Source organism: Oratosquilla oratoria, chromosome 6, assembly GCF_046742065.1.
Source record: "Oratosquilla oratoria isolate Oo_2021 chromosome 6, ASM4674206v1, whole genome shotgun sequence".
Classification (NCBI taxonomy): domain Eukaryota; kingdom Metazoa; phylum Arthropoda; class Malacostraca; order Stomatopoda; family Squillidae; genus Oratosquilla; species Oratosquilla oratoria.
This window is the reverse complement of record NC_134782.1, coordinates 79,852,738-79,875,100: the sequence shown is the minus strand read 5'-3', so window position 1 is coordinate 79,875,100 and position 22,363 is coordinate 79,852,738. Positions and strand designations below refer to the sequence as shown.

At 40.4% G+C, this 22,363-nt stretch overlaps 1 protein-coding gene across 3 annotated transcripts in view; it reads right to left on the bottom strand.

Annotated features, from left to right (window-relative positions):
• Positions 1-22,363, bottom strand: part of sel (canopy family protein seele) — a 130,726-nt gene that overhangs the window by 72,688 nt on the left and 35,675 nt on the right. For all 3 annotated transcript variants that reach the window (XM_076187403.1, XM_076187401.1, XM_076187402.1), the window contains exon 2: positions 21,697-21,780. In XM_076187403.1, the coding sequence (XP_076043518.1) occupies positions 21,697-21,777 (81 nt within the window). In that variant the 5' untranslated portion in view covers positions 21,778-21,780. The remainder of the gene's footprint in view (positions 1-21,696; positions 21,781-22,363) is intronic.

Below are 22,363 nucleotides of genomic sequence, written 5' to 3'. Positions count from 1 at the left end.
TCATAATTGCATGCTGAATACCTTTATTTATTATAATTGCAGCTCCTCCATGTGCCCTGTCTCCAGGAGGAGTGGAGGTGTAAATATTGTAATTCAACCCAGGATTAATAGATGTATTTCCAAGTTTTGTTTCCTGGAGGCAAATGATACCTGGATTACTATCCTTCATCAGCACTTTCAATTCCTCTGCTCGAGTACAAAGACCCAGGCAGTTCCATTGGAGGATGTTGAAGGTGAAAGTAATTTATTTTTTCTTGGATCCAGCCAAATTATCTTTGGACTGGAATTCTGGGGTATTTTTATTAAAAGACTTGAAGTTGTAATTTAGTCTCTTTACCTTGGAGCCCTGATCTTTACTTTTAGAATCAGGTGATAATGTCTTTCTCTTTATGTCTTGTTTATTCTTTTGAGAGTTAGATTTTTCATTTTTTTTTCCCCTTCAATTCAGAGGCACTTACCCGTCTAACCCCGGATTTACTGTCAGTAGAAATCTCCATTTCAGATGAGCCCAAAGGTTTAATACTGCTTTTGAAATGTGATGTTCCACTCTGCATCTGATTAGAGTTGCCTGCACCTACCAAATTCAATTCACAGCACGAGCTGGATGATGCCTTATCTTTAAAAGGTGTAATAGAATGTGATGGTCCAAAAGGATCATGGGCAGTAAACTTATTAGATGTTTCTAATACAAAATTTTGAGGAGAAGCTGGTCTACCTTTCTTTGGTCTAGGGGGGGTCCAGAATCCATCTTTGGATTTCGAGATGTTGGTTTTTTGCTTGACTAAAGGTGAGGAGGTTGTTGGAAGGACACTAGGCTTGTAAGAGGTGGTAGGTAGAACTACAATTGTGTTCTCGCTATGAACTGTAGAGGTGTTGTCTAATGAAACAGGGGCATCCCTTTTATTCATTCCAGATTGAACGTTAGGATCATTGTTAGACTTCTTGGCAGCATCTGCATAGGTAAATAGTGGATTTTTGTTTCTTTTAAGCTTATATTTAGCAGCTGTAAAACTGATGTGCTCATTTGCTGCTGTTTCTAGCACTTCATCTTCAAATTTGTAGATTGGGCAGTGACGCCAATTTGGTGAATGGCCACCTCTACAATGAAAACAGAACCTTTCTTTTTCACAAGTTTCACCTAGTGCATGCATACCTGAACATATATAACATCGTGCATTGTTAGGACATTTTTCCTTAATGTGACCAAAGTCAAAGCAATGATGACATTGCATAGGTCGTGCTTTAAATTTCTTAACTTGTAAATTTAAACGACTAATCTTTACATAGTCTGGAAGGTAAGGTGAATGAAAAGTGAGCTGTCTGGCACCATTAATTCCTTTAAGTTTTTTTACAGCTAATATAATATCAGGACATCATCTAAGGATCTCTTCTTCATTAAAGTCACACAAATCTTTGCAGTATACAACCCCTCTAGCGGTGTTAAAAGATCTATGAGGGGTTATGGCCTCTACAACATTGCTAGGTTGGTCTTTAAAAGATGATAATAAAATAGCCTGACTTTTGCTAACTGCCTTAATTAATATTTTCTTTCCATACTTTTTCACATTTCCATCTGGAATGGATCCTACAAATTCCTCCAGATTCTCCCAGGCCTTTATTAGATTACTTTGTCCCTCTTTATATGTAGCGATATGCCAAATGGGAATTTGCATTTTCCTGTTCTTTGGATCTTTGCCATTTGGTTCAGAAATTTTAGGAATAAAATCACCATCTTCGTCATCAATATTTCTAACATCCAGTAATTTAGATTGTCTTGAGAATATTAGGTCTTCATCTTCCTTTTTCTTTATATATTCAATTACTTCTCGGGCTGAAAAAGCCTTTTCATATGTAATATAGAGATTAAAAAACTGCTCATTACAAGAAACCTTTAACTTCATTTGTTCTACAGGTCCAAAATTCTTTGCTGTCTCATAACAAACTTTATAATTTAAGTCTAAACCAACATTAGGGCTGAATATGACTCTTAAATTTTCGTTTACATTTTTGACACCAGTTTTGTCACCCTGGTGTCCCAGTGGAAAAGGAGGGGAAGAACCCTGTACACTTGCCATTTGTACGAGTGTATATTACTTCGACCTGGCAGTCCTCCGCCCACCAAAATTCCCAAGAATATCGGAGCCCAACAAGGGAGGGATGTGATGGCCACATAAGGTGGCCTCCCTAGAGACTACTGCCTGGTTATACACGACTCCTAGAGCTTAAGGCGCCATCCGTCCGTCGAGTTCAGGCCCAGCTCTGGGAGCCATGTTTGACATTTAGACTTTCCCCTCGCTCGTGCACGTCAGGTACTCGAATTTTACGGGTGGAGCGGCATGTCATGCCACTCCACCCTCCATCAGATCAAAAGAGCAGTCAAAAGAATATTCCAAGAGAGAACCAAGGTCGTCAACTTTAGATCAATCCTGATAAGAGAAGGAAAATTGAAAATAGTGATAGATCAAAAACCTCATCCTAAAACAACTGTCATAGGATGAGGGCGACAAATCCTAAGACTATAATCAAAGCCAGGCTAGGGTCGTCAACATAAAGACTTTTGGCTCAGTTTTCGTCTGGTAGCTCGGGGCTGACCTCTCCAGTATGGTTGCACCTGGCTGGCACAGCTTCGCCCGTCCTTACTACATGGAAGCCCCCCCCCCCCACTACGTCAAAGTACTGGGCCTCGGAGGGGGGGGGGGTGTTGTTACCCGACTTCTTGGTCTTGGATTGTGGGATTGAATGGACCTCTGCTTTAATTGGAAGTTTTGGTGGTTTAGATGATTGAACTCCAGGTTTGATCTTAGTAGGACCTTCTTTAGGTCTACCAGAGGTGGTAGAACTTCCCTGTGGCCCTACAGGTACAGGGGGAGGGACTACTTTCTCTATAGGTGGGAAGAGGGTCACTATCTGGGCCCTTGGGTGATGGTGTAGGGCCTCCCATGGCCCCAATATGGGAAGAGTTGTTAGATGGCATTTTGGATACAGCTGTTGTAGAATCTCTATTCTGAATTTTGCCACTTGGGCAATCCAAAGAGTCTGAACTCCATGTTCGCTTATTGCGAGTTAGTTGGTCAACTGATGGGTTGGTTGATTGTTTGCACTTTATCTGGTGTGACTGATCGGTCTCCATTTTATCGGTATTAGGTTGTGTTTTAGTGGTGAGGTGGCCTGTAGGCTGTAATTTGTTGCCAAGGGCTTCTGAGTATGTCTTAGTGTTAAGTTTTAATGGATCAATCACTTTTCTTCTTGCTTCAGAGTAGCTAATATGTTCTCTGACCTTTATATTTAGGATTTGTTTTTCTAGTATATATTTTTCACATGATCGAGAGGAAGTTAGGTGTTCTTCATGACAATTAAAACATTTTGATGTTTTCGTACATTCTCCATGTTCGATTTCACTGCAATTGACACAAATCGGTGGTGTTCCTGCTAATTTCTTGCGACATGTGGTGCATACATGACCAAACATTTGGCAGTGGTAACATCTTCTTGGTGAAGGTATATATGGTCTAACCTTCAGTTTATACCAAGCAGCAGATATTGATGATGGAAGATTAAGCAGGTCAAATGTTGAGATTATTAGAGGTTGGTCTACAAGAGTGCCATTTTCTTTTCGATTCATCCAGCGAACACTTGAAAACGTGCTGGGATTTCAACTCTGTTAAGAGCTTTTCTTCAGAAAACCTCAGCAGTTCCTTGGAGTAGACAACTCCTCTACACTGGTTGAGTGTCTTGTGGGGGGTACAATCTGCCTCATGCCCAGCAACTTTTCCAATGTTCTGCAATTTTGAGCTCTCTTCTGGAGAGTTAACCTCTATCAGAAGTGATCCACTACTTTGGGGGATGATTTTGGGTTCCCTGCCAATAAATTGGATAATTTCTCTATGGACATCAAAAATGTCTAGAGTCAATGTGGTTGTCATTGGGCATGGATAAAGTTAAATATTTATTATAATGGGACTCAAAAATCCCAGGCAAAACTTCCAATTGTCCTCATGGATTAGTTAGAGGGGGGAAAGACTTTTCTTTATTTCTATTTTTCCACTGTGGTTTAGCGGAATAGGGTTCCAGTGTGATGAAAGACTGTGGACTTTCATCTCTAGAACCAGTAGAGCCCTTGCTCATATCCTTGGTCATGCATAGGTCATCAGCGTTAGGAGAGTTTTCGCTTAAGGGTTTGTCTTGACTGCAGTGAGGGTGACCTTACTGGGGGCAGTTCCCGTCAGGTGGTTATAAGGCAAACTATGTTTGGTTGATTGATTGATTTATGGAATTTTGGCTCGAAGGCCAAGCGCCGGAGCCGGTAGGCCATTCAGCGCATATTTATCTTTTAGATTAAAAAATAAAAATAAAAATAATATTCAAGTAAAACAGTTAACACAATAAACATTCACGAACACACTTCAACAACACTCGCAAGCATTCACACACAATTATAAATTTCAAAAAACAAATTTATGTCTTTAAAAAACTTTAGAACATTCTTCACACAAGCTTCCTCCCCTAAAATTTCTTTTAAAGATAAATCTGTTAAGAAATTTGCCCTGTGCTCATTAGAGAATGCAGGGCACTGAATTAAAATGTGTCTTATTGTCAAAACTACTTGGCAAGTGGGACATTGGGGGGCCAGTCTTTCTGCTCCATTTGCCATTAAAAATTTATATGTAATGTAGGAATGGCCAATTCTCGGTCTTGTCAAGACAATGCTTGACCTTCTGTCCAAAGGAGGACACTTCCAAGGGTTCACCAAGGGGTGAATCTCTTTTAGTTTAGAACTGCCGTCCAGCCTTGTCCATTCTTCCTGCCACTTCCCCATTGTGTAACAATGAATCACTCCTTTGAAGTCCGTATGTGAGACTTTTCGGTCTGTTATTTGGTTGAGCCTAGTGGCGGCTTTGGCTGCAGCATCGGCCTGTTCATTTCCAGAGACACCCATATGGGACGGCACCCAGCAGAAGTTTACTTTTATCTTCTTTCTGTTGTTTATGAGAATCAGCCATTCCTGTATTTCTTGCACTAAAAAATGCTGAGGCAACAAATTATCTATAGAGGATAGAACGCTCATGGAATCCGTAAAAATAACAACGTTCTTACCACACGGAACAGAATTAAAAATAAACTTCAGGGCGTTGCCGACTGCCAGCAGTTCAGCAGTAAAAACAGAGCTAAAATCAGGCAACTTTCTCTTTAAAACTGTGCTATCAGTTACAACAGCACAACCAACACCATCTTGGAATCCTGGAGCTGCAGCGTCTACGTCGTGGGACCACCCCCCAACCCCAAGAGTTGGGGGCCAAACAGCAGCAACCACCCCTGGCCATCAGCTCTACGCAGGTGGCACTGATCCCCAAGAGGAGCTACGCCTGCCTTGGGGAGTACCACAATCCTTTTTCCCAACATGCAACGTTACGTTTTTTCTGCACCGAGGGGTGATTTTCCGGCAATCACCCCTCTTCTTCTACTTTTAGCCGGAGGTGTAGAGAGCAATCCTGGGCCCACCACAAAATACACATGCCCAACATGCTCTAAACCCATTACTTCGAGCAGACGGACAAAGGGCTCAGTTCAGTGCAATATGTGCAAAAACTGGGCCCACCTCACTTGTACAACACTTGCTGACACAAACCAATACACAAACACTTGGGCATGTTCTACCTGCCCTCCAGTAACCCCACTCCCACCTCCCCAACCACAGCCAGCACCCTTACCCACTCCCAATTTCCCTTTGCCCTTACCCCCGATCAGTACTCCCCTTCCTTTGTCCCTAATCTCTCCTTTCCCCCTCTCTAACCCAGATCCTACACCTTCCCTATTAACACCCCAACCTCAACCCCAAACGACAATATACAACACATACAAAACACACAACATCAACATATTACAACACAACATTGACGGTATTAACACGAAAAAACATGAACTTGAACACTTTCTTAAACAACACAACATCCACATTGCAATTATACAGGAAACAAAACTAAGACACTCACACAAAACACCATCATTTCATAATTACACCACCATCAGACAAGACCGGACCGACGGCAATGGCGGTGGACTCATCACCCTGATTCATCACTCCATCTGTTTTGTGGACACAAGTGCCACAACCAAAATTCTCCTCCCTACCACAGATAACACAACAGAAATCCAATCCAGTTGAATCCGCACAGGCAACAAATCAACACTGACAATAGTTAACATGTACATTCCCCCACAATCATCCCCCACAGTTCCAAACACCTTCAGGCCTCAATTTAGCCAACTAGCCTCAATCCCCAACCTGATCATGGGTGGTGACTTCAATGCCAAGTCGTCTGCCTGGTATGTCAACAACCCTGACACAGACAGAGGGCTTGATATACAGACTCGGTTTGACACATTGACTATCATGAACAACACACATAATCATACACATATCCCACACCAAGCCCTCTACACTCCCTCCTCTCCTGATATCACCTTCTGCTCCCCCTGCCTAACCCCAACAACATCATGGAGAGTGGTCAGAGCCCTTGGTTCTGACCACCTTCCAATCATCATCACCACCAAAACAAGATGAACCCCAGTTGGCCACAGACACACAAGAGAGCTAACTGGGAAGCTTTTACTAAAGAGACAGAACAACATTTTGAAACAGTACACCAATCACAAACATAATCAATGCTGTGCACACTTTTAATACAATCATACAAAACGCAGACAAGAGATACATCCCTAGAGGCAACAGAAAATCACACAACCCCAACTTCACACCAGAAATCCAAGACTTCATCAGACAACGTGACACACTTAAACATGATACCCCCACACCTGTCCCTCAAAACATAGCAGACCAAATACAAACACTAAACACTGTGATTGCTAATAAAATACACAAACAAAAAACACAAAATTGGCAAAACTTTATCAATGCACTTGATCACAAAACAAACACCAGCAAATTGTACAAAACACTCAACAGCATTACACTATCCAACAGTAACACAACACGCTCTCACGCAGCAATAATCACAACAACAGATAATCTACCCTCAAACAGACAACAAGCAAACGCACTCATACATCATTTTGCACAGACAAGCCATCTCACTTCTCACCCTGACGACCGACGCACCATTGAACGTAAGAAAGACTTCCCCACAGACTCAGACTATACACCCTTCACAGACAGTCAGACAAAACTCATAATACATAGTCTCAAGCACTCATCTGCCTGTGGCCCTGATAACATAAGCAACATCCACCTAAAACACATTGGACCACAAGGTATACACGCACTCACAAACATTGCAAACTACAGCTATTCACACAACACTATACCTGACATCTGGAAGCATGGTAAAATAATCACCATTCCAAAACAAAACAAAGACCCAACAATCCCAACATCGCACCGCCCAATCACACTTCTCTGCACCCCCTCTAAAGTCATTGAACGCCTAATACTTAAACTTGTCACACCACATATTCCCCTTGCTGACTCACAACACGGTTTTAGGCCACTACACTCCACAAACACTCTTCTGATAAACCTCACACAAAGAATTTTAGATGGCATCAATTCAGATAGGCCCCACAACAGAACACTTCTCATAACATTAGACATTAGTAAAGCTTTTGATGCTATCCCCCGCCACAACCTAACAAATAAAATATATAACACAGACATGCACAATAACACCAAAAGATGGCTGGCCAATTATCTGGCAGGTAGGAATGCTTACGTGTCATATAATGGCCAATCATCGCACATCAGAAACATTAAGAATGGAGTACCACAGGGCTCAGTTCTATCCCCCACATTATTTAATCTATACATGCATGACTTACCCACACCAGACAACTCAGAAATACAAATCTCTTCCTATGCAGACAACATAACAATCACATGCACACATCGTAACACAGACAAAGCTGCAGAAATAATCCAGCCATACCTTAATACACTCAACACATGGTTCATCACAAACAGACTCAAAATAGCTCCAACCAAATCTACAGCAACACTTCTCACCAACTGGACAAAAGAACACAAATACATACCTCATCTCTACATTAACAACACTCTAATACCACACACAAACACACCGAAAATTCTTGGTGTAACATACGATACATCCATGTCTTTCAAACAACACATCACAAACATAAAAAACAAATGCACACCTAGACTTAATGCACTTAAGTCAATCACTGGAATGACATTTGGACAAAACAAAGAAACTAATATAACAATATACAAACAATGCATACGCTTAGTGTTGAATTATGTGAGTCATGCATGGGCTCCTAATCTCAGTGAGACACACCACAACACCCTTCAAATCATACAAAACAAAGCCCTAAAAACAATTACAGGCTCCACAAATACAACACCAACAGACCATTTACACCATGAAACAAAAGTCCTCAAAGTCAAGGACCACCTCGACATGAGAGGCACACAAACACGCTGCAGCCACCACAAACACATCACACCTGCTACACTACATAGCAGAACACCCACACACACCAAGAAACATTAATACAACACCCAAAGACCTTTATTACGCACAAATACTCTCTTCTCTTCCTCCACAACCACCAAAAACCAGCCTCCGGAAACATATTCATAATCATATCACTCACCGCTCCATTAACACGCTGAAAGACAACACACTGCTGCATGCCAGACCCCCTGATATCCACCTTTCTGAATCCTCTCTTCCACGAAAGGACAGAGTCCACCTGGCCAGACTGCGGTGCGGCCGCCACCCAGCACTTCTAAGCTACCAGAAGAGGCTGGATGACCACATTGTGAACAGCTGCCCAGGATGCAACACTTCACCCCATACCATACAACACATAATGGAAGATGCATTATACACAATCATGCACTCAAACAACACAACATACACTCTATAAAGGATTTGTGGGAAAACCCAGTTTCGGCTGTAGCATTCCTTGGGGAGACGGGACTGCTTGGACAGACAGTCTAGGGAATGAGAACAACAACACCACCACCACCATCTTGGGATTTTGATCCATCTGTATAAATAAAAATTGCATCAGCATGTACTGATAAATGTTCTAAAAATTCACTTATTAGCTCTACAGCAGTTCTATTTTTCTTCTTTTTAAGAGGACATATTTCAGTGGGGCATCGGTTCCAAGGAGGGAATTTGGGAGGCATGATCTCAGCAATTGTGTTAGGAACAAGTCCTACCTTCCCTGTCCCAACTTCACATCTCACTTCTAAAGGTTTCGGCAGATTGATTGATTTATGGAATTTTTGGCTCGAAGGCCAAGCGCCGGAGCTGGTAGGCCATTCAGCACATATTTATCTTTTAGATTAAAAAAATAAAAATAAAAATAAAAATAAAAATCAAGTAAAACAGTTAAAACAATAAACATTCACAAATACACTTCAACAACACTCGCAAGCATTCACACAATTTTAAATTTCAAAAAATAAATTTATGTCTTTTAAAAATTTTAGAACATTCTTCACACAAGCTTCCTCCCCTAAAATTTCTTTTAAAGATAAATCTGTTAAGAAATTTGCCCTGTGCTCATTAGAGAATGCAGGGCACTGAATTAAAATGTGTCTTATTGTCAAAACTACTTGGCAAGTGGGACATTGGGGGGCCAGTCTTTCTGCTCCACTTGCCATTAAAAATTTATGTGTAATGTAGGAATGGCCAATTCTCAGTCTTGTCAAGACAATGCTTGACCTTCTGTCCAAAGGAGGACACTTCCAAGGGTTCACCAAGGGGTGAATCTCTTTTAGTTTAGAACTGCCGTCCAGCCTTGTCCATTCTTCCTGCCACTTCCCCATTGTGTAACAATGAATCACTCCTTTGAAGTCCGTATGTGGGACTTTTCGGTCTGTTATTTGGTTGAGCCTAGTGGCGGCTTTGGCTGCAGCATCGGCCTGTTCATTTCCAGAGACACCCACATGGGACGGCACCCAGCAGAAGTTTACTTTTATCTTCTTTCTGTTGTTTATGAGAATCAGCCATTCCTGTATTTCTTGCACTAAAAAATGCTGAGGCAACAAATTATTTATAGAGGATAGAACGCTCATGGAATCCGTAAAAATAACAACGTTCCTACCACACGGAACAGAATTAAAAATAAACTTCAGGGCGTTGCTGACTGCCAGCAGTTCAGCAGTAAAAACAGAGCTAAAATCAGGCAACTTTCTCTTTAAAACTGTGCTATCAGTTACAACAGCACAACCAACAACATCTCGGGATTTTGATCCATCTGTATAAATAAAATTGCATCAGTATGTACCGATAAATGTTCTAAAAATTCACTTTATAGCTCTACAGCAGTTCTATTTTTCTTCTTTTTAAGAGCACATATTTCAGTGGGGCATCGGTTCCAAGGAGGGAATTTGGGAGGCGTGATCTCAGCAATTGTGTTAGGAACAAGTCCTTCCTTCTCTGTCCCAACTTCACATCTCACTTCTAAAGGTTTCGGTAGAGTACTTTTCCTTGGAGCTCTGTCTACCGGCTGCTTTACAAATTTGAAGTTTGGATTCTGTTTGGATGTCAAGACACGATATATATATCTAAGGCTTAATTCCTCCCTGCGAATATACAGGGGAGGAATTCCTGCGTCCACATACAAGCTATCCACTGGAGATGTTCTATAGGCTCCCGAACAGATCCGTAAAGCCATATTGTGGACTATATCAAGCTTCTTCAGTGAACTTTTACATGCCGATCCATTAATTTGACATCCGTAATCCATTTTGCTAAGGCACAATGTTTGGTAAAGCCTAATTAAAGTTACACGATCTGCTCCCCAGTTGAAATGAGACACTACCTTTAGTATATTAAGTCGTTGTTTAACAGTGTATACAGCCTTGTTTATGTGATTTGTGAATGTCAACCTTTTATCCAACACCAGACCTAAGTATTTTACTACATCTTCATACGGTAATATGACACCCTCTAAGAATAGTGTTGGTATCTCTTCCTTGCGTCTTAGTCTGGAAAACCTTATGGCTTTGGTTTTTTCAGCAGAGAATCTGAAGCCCCTGCAATTAGCCCATGCTGTTGCCAAGTTAATAACCTCTTGAATCTTTTGGCCCGTTTCTAATGTTGTCGATTTGCTGCACACAATAGCGAAGTCATCAGCATAAGCCAATCCATGAACTCCTGTGGGAACTTGTTCTAATAAACTATTAATGGCTATGCTGAAGAGTGTAGGACTCAGAACACTTCCTTGGGGAATCCCTTCCTCTTGAAGATATGCACAAGAGAAAGAAGAGCCCACTCAGACTTTTAGATAATGGTCAGATAAGAAGTCCTTTAAACAACTGAACATATTACCCCCGATACCCCACTCTGCGACTTGCTTCAGAATGCCTCCCCGCCAGGTAGTATCATAGGCATTTTTCAAGTCAAAAAACACACCAATGCTAGAGTTCTGAATTGCGAAGGCATTCTGAATCTCATGAGTGATAAAAAGTAAGGGATCCAGAGTGCACTTATTTCTTCTAAATCCAAACTGTCTGTTAGATAGCAGATTTTTAGATTCCAAAAACCAAACTAAACGCATATTAACCATTCTTTCATAGATCTTACAAATGCAGCTTGTGAGAGCAATAGGTCTGTAACTTTGTGGGTCATGAGAGTCTTTTCCTGCCTTTAAGATTCCTATGATGATTGAAGTCTTCCAAGGTTTAGGAGAAGATCCACAAGACCAAAATTTGTTCAGTACATTTAAAAGGAATTTCTTCGACGATATGGATAAGTGACCAACCATGGAATAAAGAATGTCATCCTCTCCAGGAGAGGTTGGGGAGGATAGAGATAGAGCATGATCCATTTCATCCAAGGTGAAGAGAAGATTATATGCCTCCGAGTTCGTATTGGTAGGAGGAATAATCGTGGTCTTGGCTCTAATTCTTCTGAAATTATCTGCATAATGTAGTGGGCTTGAAATATCAGCATAAGGTCTTCCAAAAGCCTCTGCTACTTCTCTTGTATCTGATATAAAAGAGTCATTTATCTTCAGAATGGGTAAGGGAGATGGAGTAAACTTTCCTTGTAATTTTCGAATCCTATTCCATACTAAGATAGGGGGAGAGTCATATTTCAATTCGCTAATATATTTAATGAAGGATTCCCTCCTTGCTTTCTTGAAGATTTTCTTCTGCTTTGCTCGAGCTCTTCTGTACGTTATCTTATTGACTAAACAAGGGTATCTCCGATATCTCTTATAGCAGGTTCTTGTAATCTTTCTGCTTAAAGCACATTCATCGTTCCACCAGGGGACTACTGGGCGTTGAGGTTTACCAGCTGTCCTAGGAATGGAAGAGAAAGCACCAGAGAGCATCATGTCTACCAGGTAGTCATATGCATCACAGTTACTACCAAAATCACTAGTCTTATAATTAATCTCTGTGGATCTTCTAAATAATTCCCAATTAGCCTCTCCTGTCTTCCATTTAGGTAAGCAACAGGAGGGAGTGTTCTTTAAATATTTGATATGGATAGGCCAGTGGTCGCTACCATGTAATTCTTCATCTATTGACCAACTGTAGTCTAATCTTAAGGATGATGAACAAATAGTTAGGTCTATAGCAGAACTTGAGTTGTGAAAGACATCAAACCTAGTTTTGGAACAGTCATTCATCAAAATGACATCGTTACTATCAATAAATTCTTCAATCATATTGCCCCAGGGGTCACACCTTGATTCACCCCATAGAGGATGTTTGGCTTTAAAGTCACCCATTACAATAAAAGGCTCAGGGAGCTGGTCAACCAAAGATTGTAGGTCATTTAACTCAAACTGACGGGGGTGCTTATACATGTCTACGAGTCGATCTTCCAGTTCAGGTTCCAAATATAAAGAACATAAAGTGATCCATTTAGTGGTAAAGATTTGTACTGCACAAGCCTGCAACGCCGAATGTAGGCAGACACTTCTGTGGTTCACAGATTTCTTAACAATGATACCAGTACCTCCATGGGCACGGCCCCCAATCATAGGATTTGATTGATTGATTAATTAGAGTGGGCAAAAGCCCAGCACAGGGTCGTTAGACCATTCGTGCCATGGGATAAAATAGATAACGAGGTTAAAATATTAAATTCTAAAAATTAAAACAAATGCGTTATTGTCTGACTAATTATTAAAATAATCTACGAAATATATACGAAGCCTAGACATTAAGTAGCGAACTACAATAGAAGTAAAATTACCAATACATAGGTACGACACAGTTAAGATTAAATATAATAGAATAAGTTAACGCCTTTTAAAAATCCTACAAGGGGTTGTATCATGGGTGTAGCACCAAGCATCTTACGGAGGTCAGGAGGGAGGCCCCACTTCCGCCGCCAAGGCTCGTAGTATCTGCACTCAAGCAGGTTGATTGATTGATTGATTTATGAGTTTTTGGCCAACGGCCAGGCACTGGGACCAAAATGATCATTCAGCGCCACAATGAATTTATGAAAATTGAAATTAATGAGATGTTAATGGAATGAATTTAAAATAAAGATAAGTTGCATAGTAGGACTATGCATATGAATAAAAATCAAAATGAATTTAAAAATTTGAATGAATAAAAACCAAAATGAATTTAAAAATTTGAATGGATAAAAACCAAAATGAATTTACAAATTTGAAAAAATTAAATTCATATATATGATGATAATGAATTAACGAATACATAAAATAAAGTAAGATCTAGATAATATTTACATAAAAGTTAGAGCTTATAAAACAAATTAATTTCTTTTAAAAATTTAACTAGTCCAGCTACATCTGCGTCATCACCCTAAAAGATTTGACATGGGCTTGCCAGCAAGTCCGTATTTACGTCGAGCTCTAGCATATAGCTGACAGTGCATCAGAATGTGACCAATTGTCAGAGGACTGCCACAATCACACTCGGGTGCATCTGATCCTTCTAACAGGAACTTATGTGTCAGATGGGTATCACCCATTCTCAACCTACTTAGGACTATTTCGGTTCTCCTATCAGCATGGAACACAGAAGGCCAGTATGATGTGTTAGGCCTAATGCTTTTATATTACCTGTTAGTGGCAAGAAGAGGATCAGACCAACGGTCCTGCCACTTCTGTCTGATGTAAGACTTGATAGGTTTATACAGATCAGAATGGGGCAATTTTTGCACATCAATTCTGCTTTTCTTACTAGCTTCCTTAGCTTCTTCATCAGCCACTTCATTCCCTCTTATTCCCACATGGGAAGGGATCCAGCAAAATCACACAGATTTATGACGGGAGTGAATGAATTGTAGCCACTCTTGTGCTTTTTGTCCTAGCGGGTGGGAAGTATTGAACTGGCATATAACATCTATGGCACTTTTTGAATCTATATATATAACAAATTTCTTAGCTTTAGTTAATGAAGCTTCTTTTATGGCATGGACAATTCCTGTTAGTTCAGCTGTGAATGACGACGCTGCATTGGACAGCCGTCCCAATCTCGAGTGGTCTCTGGTGACAACTGCACAACCAACACCTTCATTCGATTTAGAGCCATCGGTAAAAATTTTAAAATCTTTGACATGCTGTCGGTCATGTTCTAAGAACTTTGCTCGAACCACTTCTGGAGGAGAATTCTTTTTGACAATATTAACTGAGCAACGCTCAACTTGTGGTACCAGCCATGGAGGGTTGTCTGGATATTTAAGAGGTAAAATATGTTCATCAAGCAAATTGCCATTTCCCAGTTGATCTTTAGAACGAACATGGAGAGGCTTTGTATTAGCTCTATAGTTTACTGACAGGTTCTGATTTATCAGTTTGAAGGTTGGATTCTCTGGAGAACTTTTAATTCTTGCTAGATATCGTAGACCTAGCTCCTCCCGACGAAGGTCTAAAGGAAGCTGATGACAGTCTACATAAATACTCTCCACAGGAGATGTTCTGAATGCTCCAGAGCAGATCCTTAAACCCATATTGTGAATAACATCCAGTTCCTTCAGTCTTGTTTTACATGCTGAAGAATATATTTGGCAACCATAATCCAACTTAGAGCGACATAAAGCATCATAAAGACGCAGTAATGATTTTTTATCTCCCCCCCAATCAAAACTGGACACGACTTTCAAAATATCCAAAGATTTTCTTACTTTTTGCTTCAAGTTATCTATATGACTTTCCCAGGAGACGTGTCTTCAGTTGAAGACAACGCACTATGCAGTTCTTCTAGAGAGAACTCTGTATTATACTCTTCAGAAGAGTTGGATGCGAAATTTATGGTAACTTGAGAATTTCTTATTTGTTGGAATTCTTCTGAATAATTGTTTGGACTCGAGACATCTGAGAAATGTTTCCCTAGTGTGTTCGCTACCTCACCAGGGTCAGTGATTAGATTATTGTTTATTTTCAAAGTTGGAAGAGGTGAAGGTATAAATTTTCCACTAAGTTTGCGAATCTTCCTCCAAACAAATTGAGATGGTGTTTTTGAAGATATTCCATTGATATAATATAACCAGGATTCCCTTTTAGCTTTTCTATAATGTCGGCGTTTCTTAGCCAATGCACGCTGATAAATTATCTTGGATGTTTGAGATCCAGTGGTTTTATACCTCCTATAACATTTTCTTGTTATCTTACGAAAAACATTACATTTCTTGTCCCACCAAGGAACTGCAGGCCTTCGGGGTTGGTTTCCTGTTTGAGGTATTGATTCTTCAGCACTATTTATGATTTTCTCTGATAGGTATGAATAAGCCTCCAAATGAGAGTCAAAAGAATCAAATTCCCTATCTATTTGTAAAACCTGCCTATACTTATTCCAGTCTGCCTCCTTCTCTTTCCACTTGGGTGGAGAGCAAGTAGGGATATTTTCTGTATATTTCAAATGTATAGGGTAATGATCACTGCCATGCAAATAATTGTCAACTGACCAATTTAAATCCATAGCAATATTCGATGAGCTTATGCTTAGATCAATGGCTGAATATGTATTAGTATGGATATTATGATAGGTCATTGATCCATCATTATAAAGGATAATGTCATTTGCATTCAAAATGTTTTCAATAATGTTGCCATACATATCTCGATCATTTCCACCCCATAGTGGATTGTGCGCATTAAAATATCCTAATATTAAGAATGGAGGAGGAAGCTGATTAATAAGGTTCTGTAGATCTACATTAGTGAAACCAGCTGCACCAGGCAGATAGATGGAACAAACAGTAATTGATTTTCCCAATATAGCTTTAATTGCTACAGCCTGAAGAGGTGAATTTAATCTCACAATTGCATGCTGAATGCCTTTATTTATTATAATTGCAGCTCCTCCATGTGCCCTGTCTCCAGGAGGAGGAGTGGTGTAAATATTGTAATTCAACCCAGGATTAATAGATGTATTTCCAAGTTTTGTTTCCTGGAGGCAAATGATACCTGGATTACTATCCTTCATCAGCACTTTCAATTCCTCTGCTCGAGTACGAAGACCCAGGCAGTTCCATTGGAGGATGTTGAACATGAAAATAATTTATTTTTTCTTGGATCCAGCCAAATTATCTTTGGACTGGAATTCTGGGGTATTTTTATTAAAAGACTTGAAGTTGTAATTTAGTCTCTTTACCTTGGAGCCCTGATCTTTACTTTTAGAATCAGGTGATAATGTCTTTCTCTTTATGTCTTGTTTATTCTTTTGAGGGTTAGATTTTTCAATTTTTTTTCCTTTCAATTCAGAGGTACTTACCCGTCTAACCCCGGATTTACTGTCAGTAGAAATCTCCATTTCAGAAGAGCCCAAAGGTTTAATACTGCTTTTGAAATGTGACGTTCCACTCTGCATCTGATTAGAGTTGTCTGCACCTACCAAATTCAATTCACAGCACGAGCTGGATGATGCCATATCTTTAAAAGGTGTAATAGAATGTGATGGTCCAAAAGGATCATGGGCAGTAAACTTATTAGATGTTTCTAATACAAAATTTTGAGGAGAAGCTGGTCTACCTTTCTTTGGTTTAGGGGGGGTCCAGAATCCATCTTTGGATTTCGAGATGTTGGTTTTTTGCTTGACTGAAGGTGAGGAGGTTGTTGGAAGGACACTAGGCTTGGAAGAGGTGGTGGGTAGAACTACAATTGTGTTCTCGCTATGAACTGTAGAGGTGTTGTCTAATGAAACAGGGGCATCCCTTTTATTCATTCCAGATTGAACGTTAGGATCATTGTTAGACTTCTTGGCAGCATCTGCATAGGTAAATAGTGGATTTTTGTTTCTTTTAAGCTTATATTTAGCAGCTGCAAAACTGATGTGTTCATTGGCTGCTGTTTCTAGCACTTCACCTTCAAATTTGTAGATTGGGCAGTGACACCAATTTGGTGAATGGCCACCTCTACAATGAAAACAGAACCTTTCTTTTTCATAAGTTTCACCTAGTGCATGCATACCTGAACATATATAACATCGTGCATTGTTAGGACATTTTTCCTTAATGTGACCAAAGTTAAAGCAATGATGACATTGCATAGGTCGTGCTTTAAATTTCTTAACTTGTAAATTTAAACGACTAATCTTTACATAGTCTGGAAGGTAAGGTGAATGAAAAGTGAGCTGTCTGGCACCATTAATTCCTTTAAGTTTTTTTACAGCTAATATAATATCAGGACATCATCTAAGGATCTCTTCTTCATTAAAGTCACACAAATCTTTGCAGTATACAACCCCTCTAGCAGTGTTAAATGATCTATGAGGGGTTATGGCCTTTACAACATTGCTAGGTTGATCTTTAAAAGATGATAATAAAATAGCCTGACTTTTGCTGACTGCCTTAATTGATATTTTCTTTCCATACTTTTTTACATTTCCATCTGGAATGGATCCTACAAATTCTTCCAGATTCTCCCAGGCATTTATTAGATTACTTTGTCCCTCTTTATATGTAGCAATATGCCAAATGGGAATTTGCATTTTCCTGTTCTTTGGATCTTTGCCATTTGGTTCAGAAATTTTAGGAATAAAATCACCATCTTCATCATCAATATTTCTAACATCCAGTAATTTAGATTGTCTTGAGAATATAAGGTCTTCATCTTCCTTTTTCTTTATATATTCAATTACTTCTCGGGCTGAAAAAGCCTTTTCATATGTAATATAGAGATTAAAAAACTGCTCATTACAAGAAACCTTTAACTTCATTCATTCTACAGGTCCAAAATTCTTTGCTGTCTCATAACAAACTTTATCATTTAAGTCTAAACCAACATTAGGACTGAATATGACTCTTAAATTTTCGTTTACATTTTTGACACCTGTTTTGTCATCCTGGTGTCCCGGTGAAGACTTTTCTTTATTTCTATTTTTCCGCTGTGGTTTAGCGGAATAGGGTTCCAGTGTGATGAAAGACTGTGGACTTTCATCTCTAGAACCAGTAGAGGCCTTGCTCATATCCTTGGTCATGCATAGGTCGTCAGCATTAGGAGAGTTCTCTTTTGAGGGTTTGTCTTGACCGCAGTGAGGGTGACCTTACTGGGGGCAGTTCCCCAGTCAGGTGGTTATGAGGCAAACTATGTTTGGGGCACCTTTTCTAGCCCCCTCCCCATGTGGGGTGAGCAGAGTGGATCCTGAGTAGGGCTGCTCAGTCATGTGGGTAGCTACCGAACCGTGCTGTTGCCTCGATCCCAATACGAGAGCGATTTATCTTGCCCACACCGCCTATGTGTAGTTCGTGACAAGAGGCTTCCAGAGATCACCTTCTCCTGCCCCCATCGTCACTAGCCATCGCCATAGGGCTTTCTTTTGCCGCTACTGAGAGGGGCGGCTGAAAATTAGGTCGGAGGGATGGAACAGCAAGCGGAAGAGAAGAGAGGAGTGGAAAAGTAAATTTAAGAGGAAGCCCTGTGCGGGGAAACAAGAGCCCCGCCTGGGGATCGGCATTAGTCGCCTCTTACGACATGCAGCCGACGTGGCAGGGACTATATTCTATACTACACCCCCTAGCCCCAGGGGGTGATATCGTATGGGGGGGGGGTTTCATTGTTAAATGTGACAACAATCGTGCGAGACCTTGGAATTTTATCAACTTTCCATATTGTTTCGGGGCACATCTCAAGGATCTTTTCTTCTGATAATTCATGTAGGTCTTGGTTCAAAATAATCCCCTTGGCAAAGCTAAAGTTGTATTGGAGCTTTATTTCTTTGATGACTCCATCAGGTTCGATTTTTAAGTTGGATATCATTGCTGCTTGAATGGGAGACTTAGCATGTATTAAGAAACTTGTTCATCCAAATCTTATAATTCTGGAATTGTCCATATCTCTAGCTTTAGCCTTTGTATCCTAAATGTATACAAGTTTGCTCGTTCACCCTTGGTTGATGCAATGAGCCAAGTAGCTGGCTTAGGTGTTCTTGAGATGTTTGTGTATTGTGGACTTTTATTATGCACTGTAGGGTAATAAACATCTAAATTAGGTAGTACCTTATTGACCAAAGAGCACTTGATATCTTTTGAAATATTTTCTGAATGGGCCTTCTTTGCCTCATTGTGGGAAGAATATACTATCCACACTTGCCAATAGCTGGAAGTGTCTGACAGCCATAGCCTAATTTCTTTTATACAACCAAATTCACTGAATTTTTGTGAAATGTGTTCATAATTCATGTCAAAAGCTAGACTCTCAATATGTAAAGTCTTTTTACTGCCTTTAAAGCTTGGCATTTCAAATGGTTCTAGTGCGATCATCGTTGGTTTGGCGGTATTAGTGGAAACTGCCTTTTCATTTGAATCTTTATCCATATTCGGTCCAGGGTCTTTGTTGTCGAGATTTTCCTTTGCCTTACGTAGGTCGTCAACTGGGTCAGAGGAGAGTTTATTTGAAAGGGTCAAATTTGTGGGAGTGTTCGTTAGTACTTTGGAAGGGTGATTAGGGGGAGGATCAGGAGGAATGGGAGGAGGCAAGAGTTTAGGGTCTGTTGCAATTGCAGGTAGTGGAGTCGCCATTGTCAAATTTATATCTCTTGGGTGTCACCATATATCTGAAATTTTTGAGTTCACGTACATAGAAGATACCGCAGTTGCTTGATGCCTCAAGCAATAAAAGAAGTAGTCTCTGCAGAGTTGGAAGGATCCAGAATACAACTATTTACAAACAGGGGGTCTCGGTCACGAGTATAAGCTTTCACAACCCGATTTGTCCTTTAGTTTTGTTCCATAGAGTATGGAGCCAGCTTTACTACTCCCTATGTGCACTGGAAGATGGATAGAGAGTCGGCAGTATAAGGTAGCCCCTCTGCCCCTCCTCCACCAGCAGATGGGGTTTTACCCCTCGCAATGAGTAGGGACCTCGTGGTATATCCCATCACCCAGCTGGTTTCTGGTGGGGTTTCAGGGAAACCTTTAACTACCAGAACTTCTTGAGTAGTAAAGGAAAAAGTTGAGAAAAGGAGAGTAGGGTAGCGAATAAGAAGGAAAGGGATAGGGGAGTTCACTGGGTAATGAGGGTGGGGAGTCTCCTACTCTATTCGTTACCCCTGATATCTCACTCTCTGACAACTGTCGTGGGGTGAGGGCATCAAATCCAGAGAATAGTCCAGTCCATAATCAAGGTCAGGCCGGGGTCATCAATTTATATCTGTCTGTTTGGCACAGTTTTAGTCTGGAAGCTCAGGATTGACCTCTCCAGCATGATTGGACCTGGCTGGCACAGCTCAGTCCTTCCTCGCAACACGCAAGCCCCCCCCACTACGTCAAAGTACTGGGCCCTGGGGGGGTACAACTCCAGTGGGAAAACTTGGTGGCAGCATTCTTTTCCCTCACCATTGGGTTAGGTGAAAAAAGGAAATGAATATTCAGAGAAATGGTACAGGAAAGTAACAAGGGGTGGGGGGACAGCATAACAGAGGGACAGTCACAATATAATAAAAGTGTCATCATTTCTCTATGAACACAGACTTCCCCTATCACAGACAAAATGATGTGTGGCTCTGGTCCATAGGGGTCCCCCATATAGACCCTAAAGTATCAGCTGCATGCTATTTTGCCACAATAGCATGTAGCCAATACCCCAGATGGGGTAGTTTCTTTCCAACACTAATACAACATAGAGAAGTCCAATGTTTCTTCCCAGAAACTATGGAAAGCCTGAAAACTATTGCCTGTCACTTTGAGAATGCTAGTTTCTATCTGCCACATCATTAATAATGTAGTCATTTCTACCTAATGTATAGGTAGAAGACATACTATTTGAAGCCATTATTTCTAGTTCAATTTGAGCTCTCCTTGTGTAAACATGCAAGTTTCTTTCCTCAACTACTTGCCTGACTCAGCAGTCTAGGACAATGGACAATATCACATGTAGTCTGCAGACTACATGTGATATTGTCCATTGGTAGGTATGAAGTGTAGGTATGAAATGTATCTAATTTTTTTTCTATGCAAGGAGTATTCTTATAACCATAAGTTTGCTATAGTTCTAGCCAACATAAAATATATACACTACATGGGCTTTCTCCCTATATAAGTGGGGTGGCCAAGCATCCACCCTGCACCCATCCAAACCTCGTTTATTGTTCCTCCCATCTTAGTACCTCATCCCTGTCCCCCACCAATGACTGATCAACGAAACAAGACAGTGCTTCTACAAAAGCCCAAAAATTGAAAGTACTTTGTCCTCACCACTTTATTTGTCTTGTAAAACTCAAGAGTTCAGAAGAACTACAAAGTTTAAGAACTCAAGTAGAAGAACACTCACCTTCACCTTATTCGACTTCTTGCCCTCCACAAGCAAGAGCAATGCTACGAGGATGTATATGTACACAATGTAGTACTTCATTATCTGAAAGACCATTTCATTATTACAAAAATGCTGATATATCAAATATTTAACTTTCAAACTTGAAATCCTCCTTCTCCCCGATTCTCTCGGCCAAAGAAAAAACATCTTTTTTTAAATCCTATCCATTATCTGGCAATATCTATCTCAATTTAATCAATGAAATTCCAGATAATCTTTTTAAAACCATAAACATAGCTCTAAAGTAAAACTAGCATGTTATGCCATGGTCACCATTTACTATATATAGTCACTATGGACAATTAGGAAAAAATTCTGTTCTTGCATGCAACAGTCATTGATTAATGCAAAACCAAAATTTAATGAAACTGTGTTTAGGGGCACACATCATCCCTAAAGCAACTATATTTTTGGCAAGTTCCTTTCGGTGTTTTTGCAAGTGACCTAATCACCCAACACTGGCACCTTACTTGCTTATTTTTCTTACTTGTCGTAGATTTATGTGACCTCACCACAGCCAGTCTGGGGACCCACCGCTTCCATACCTCTGCTTGCACTTCAGGTATTGAAGCTCATCAATGAGGGAGTTTGAGGCAGCTCCCCGTGAAGTTGGGCCGTGTGATAT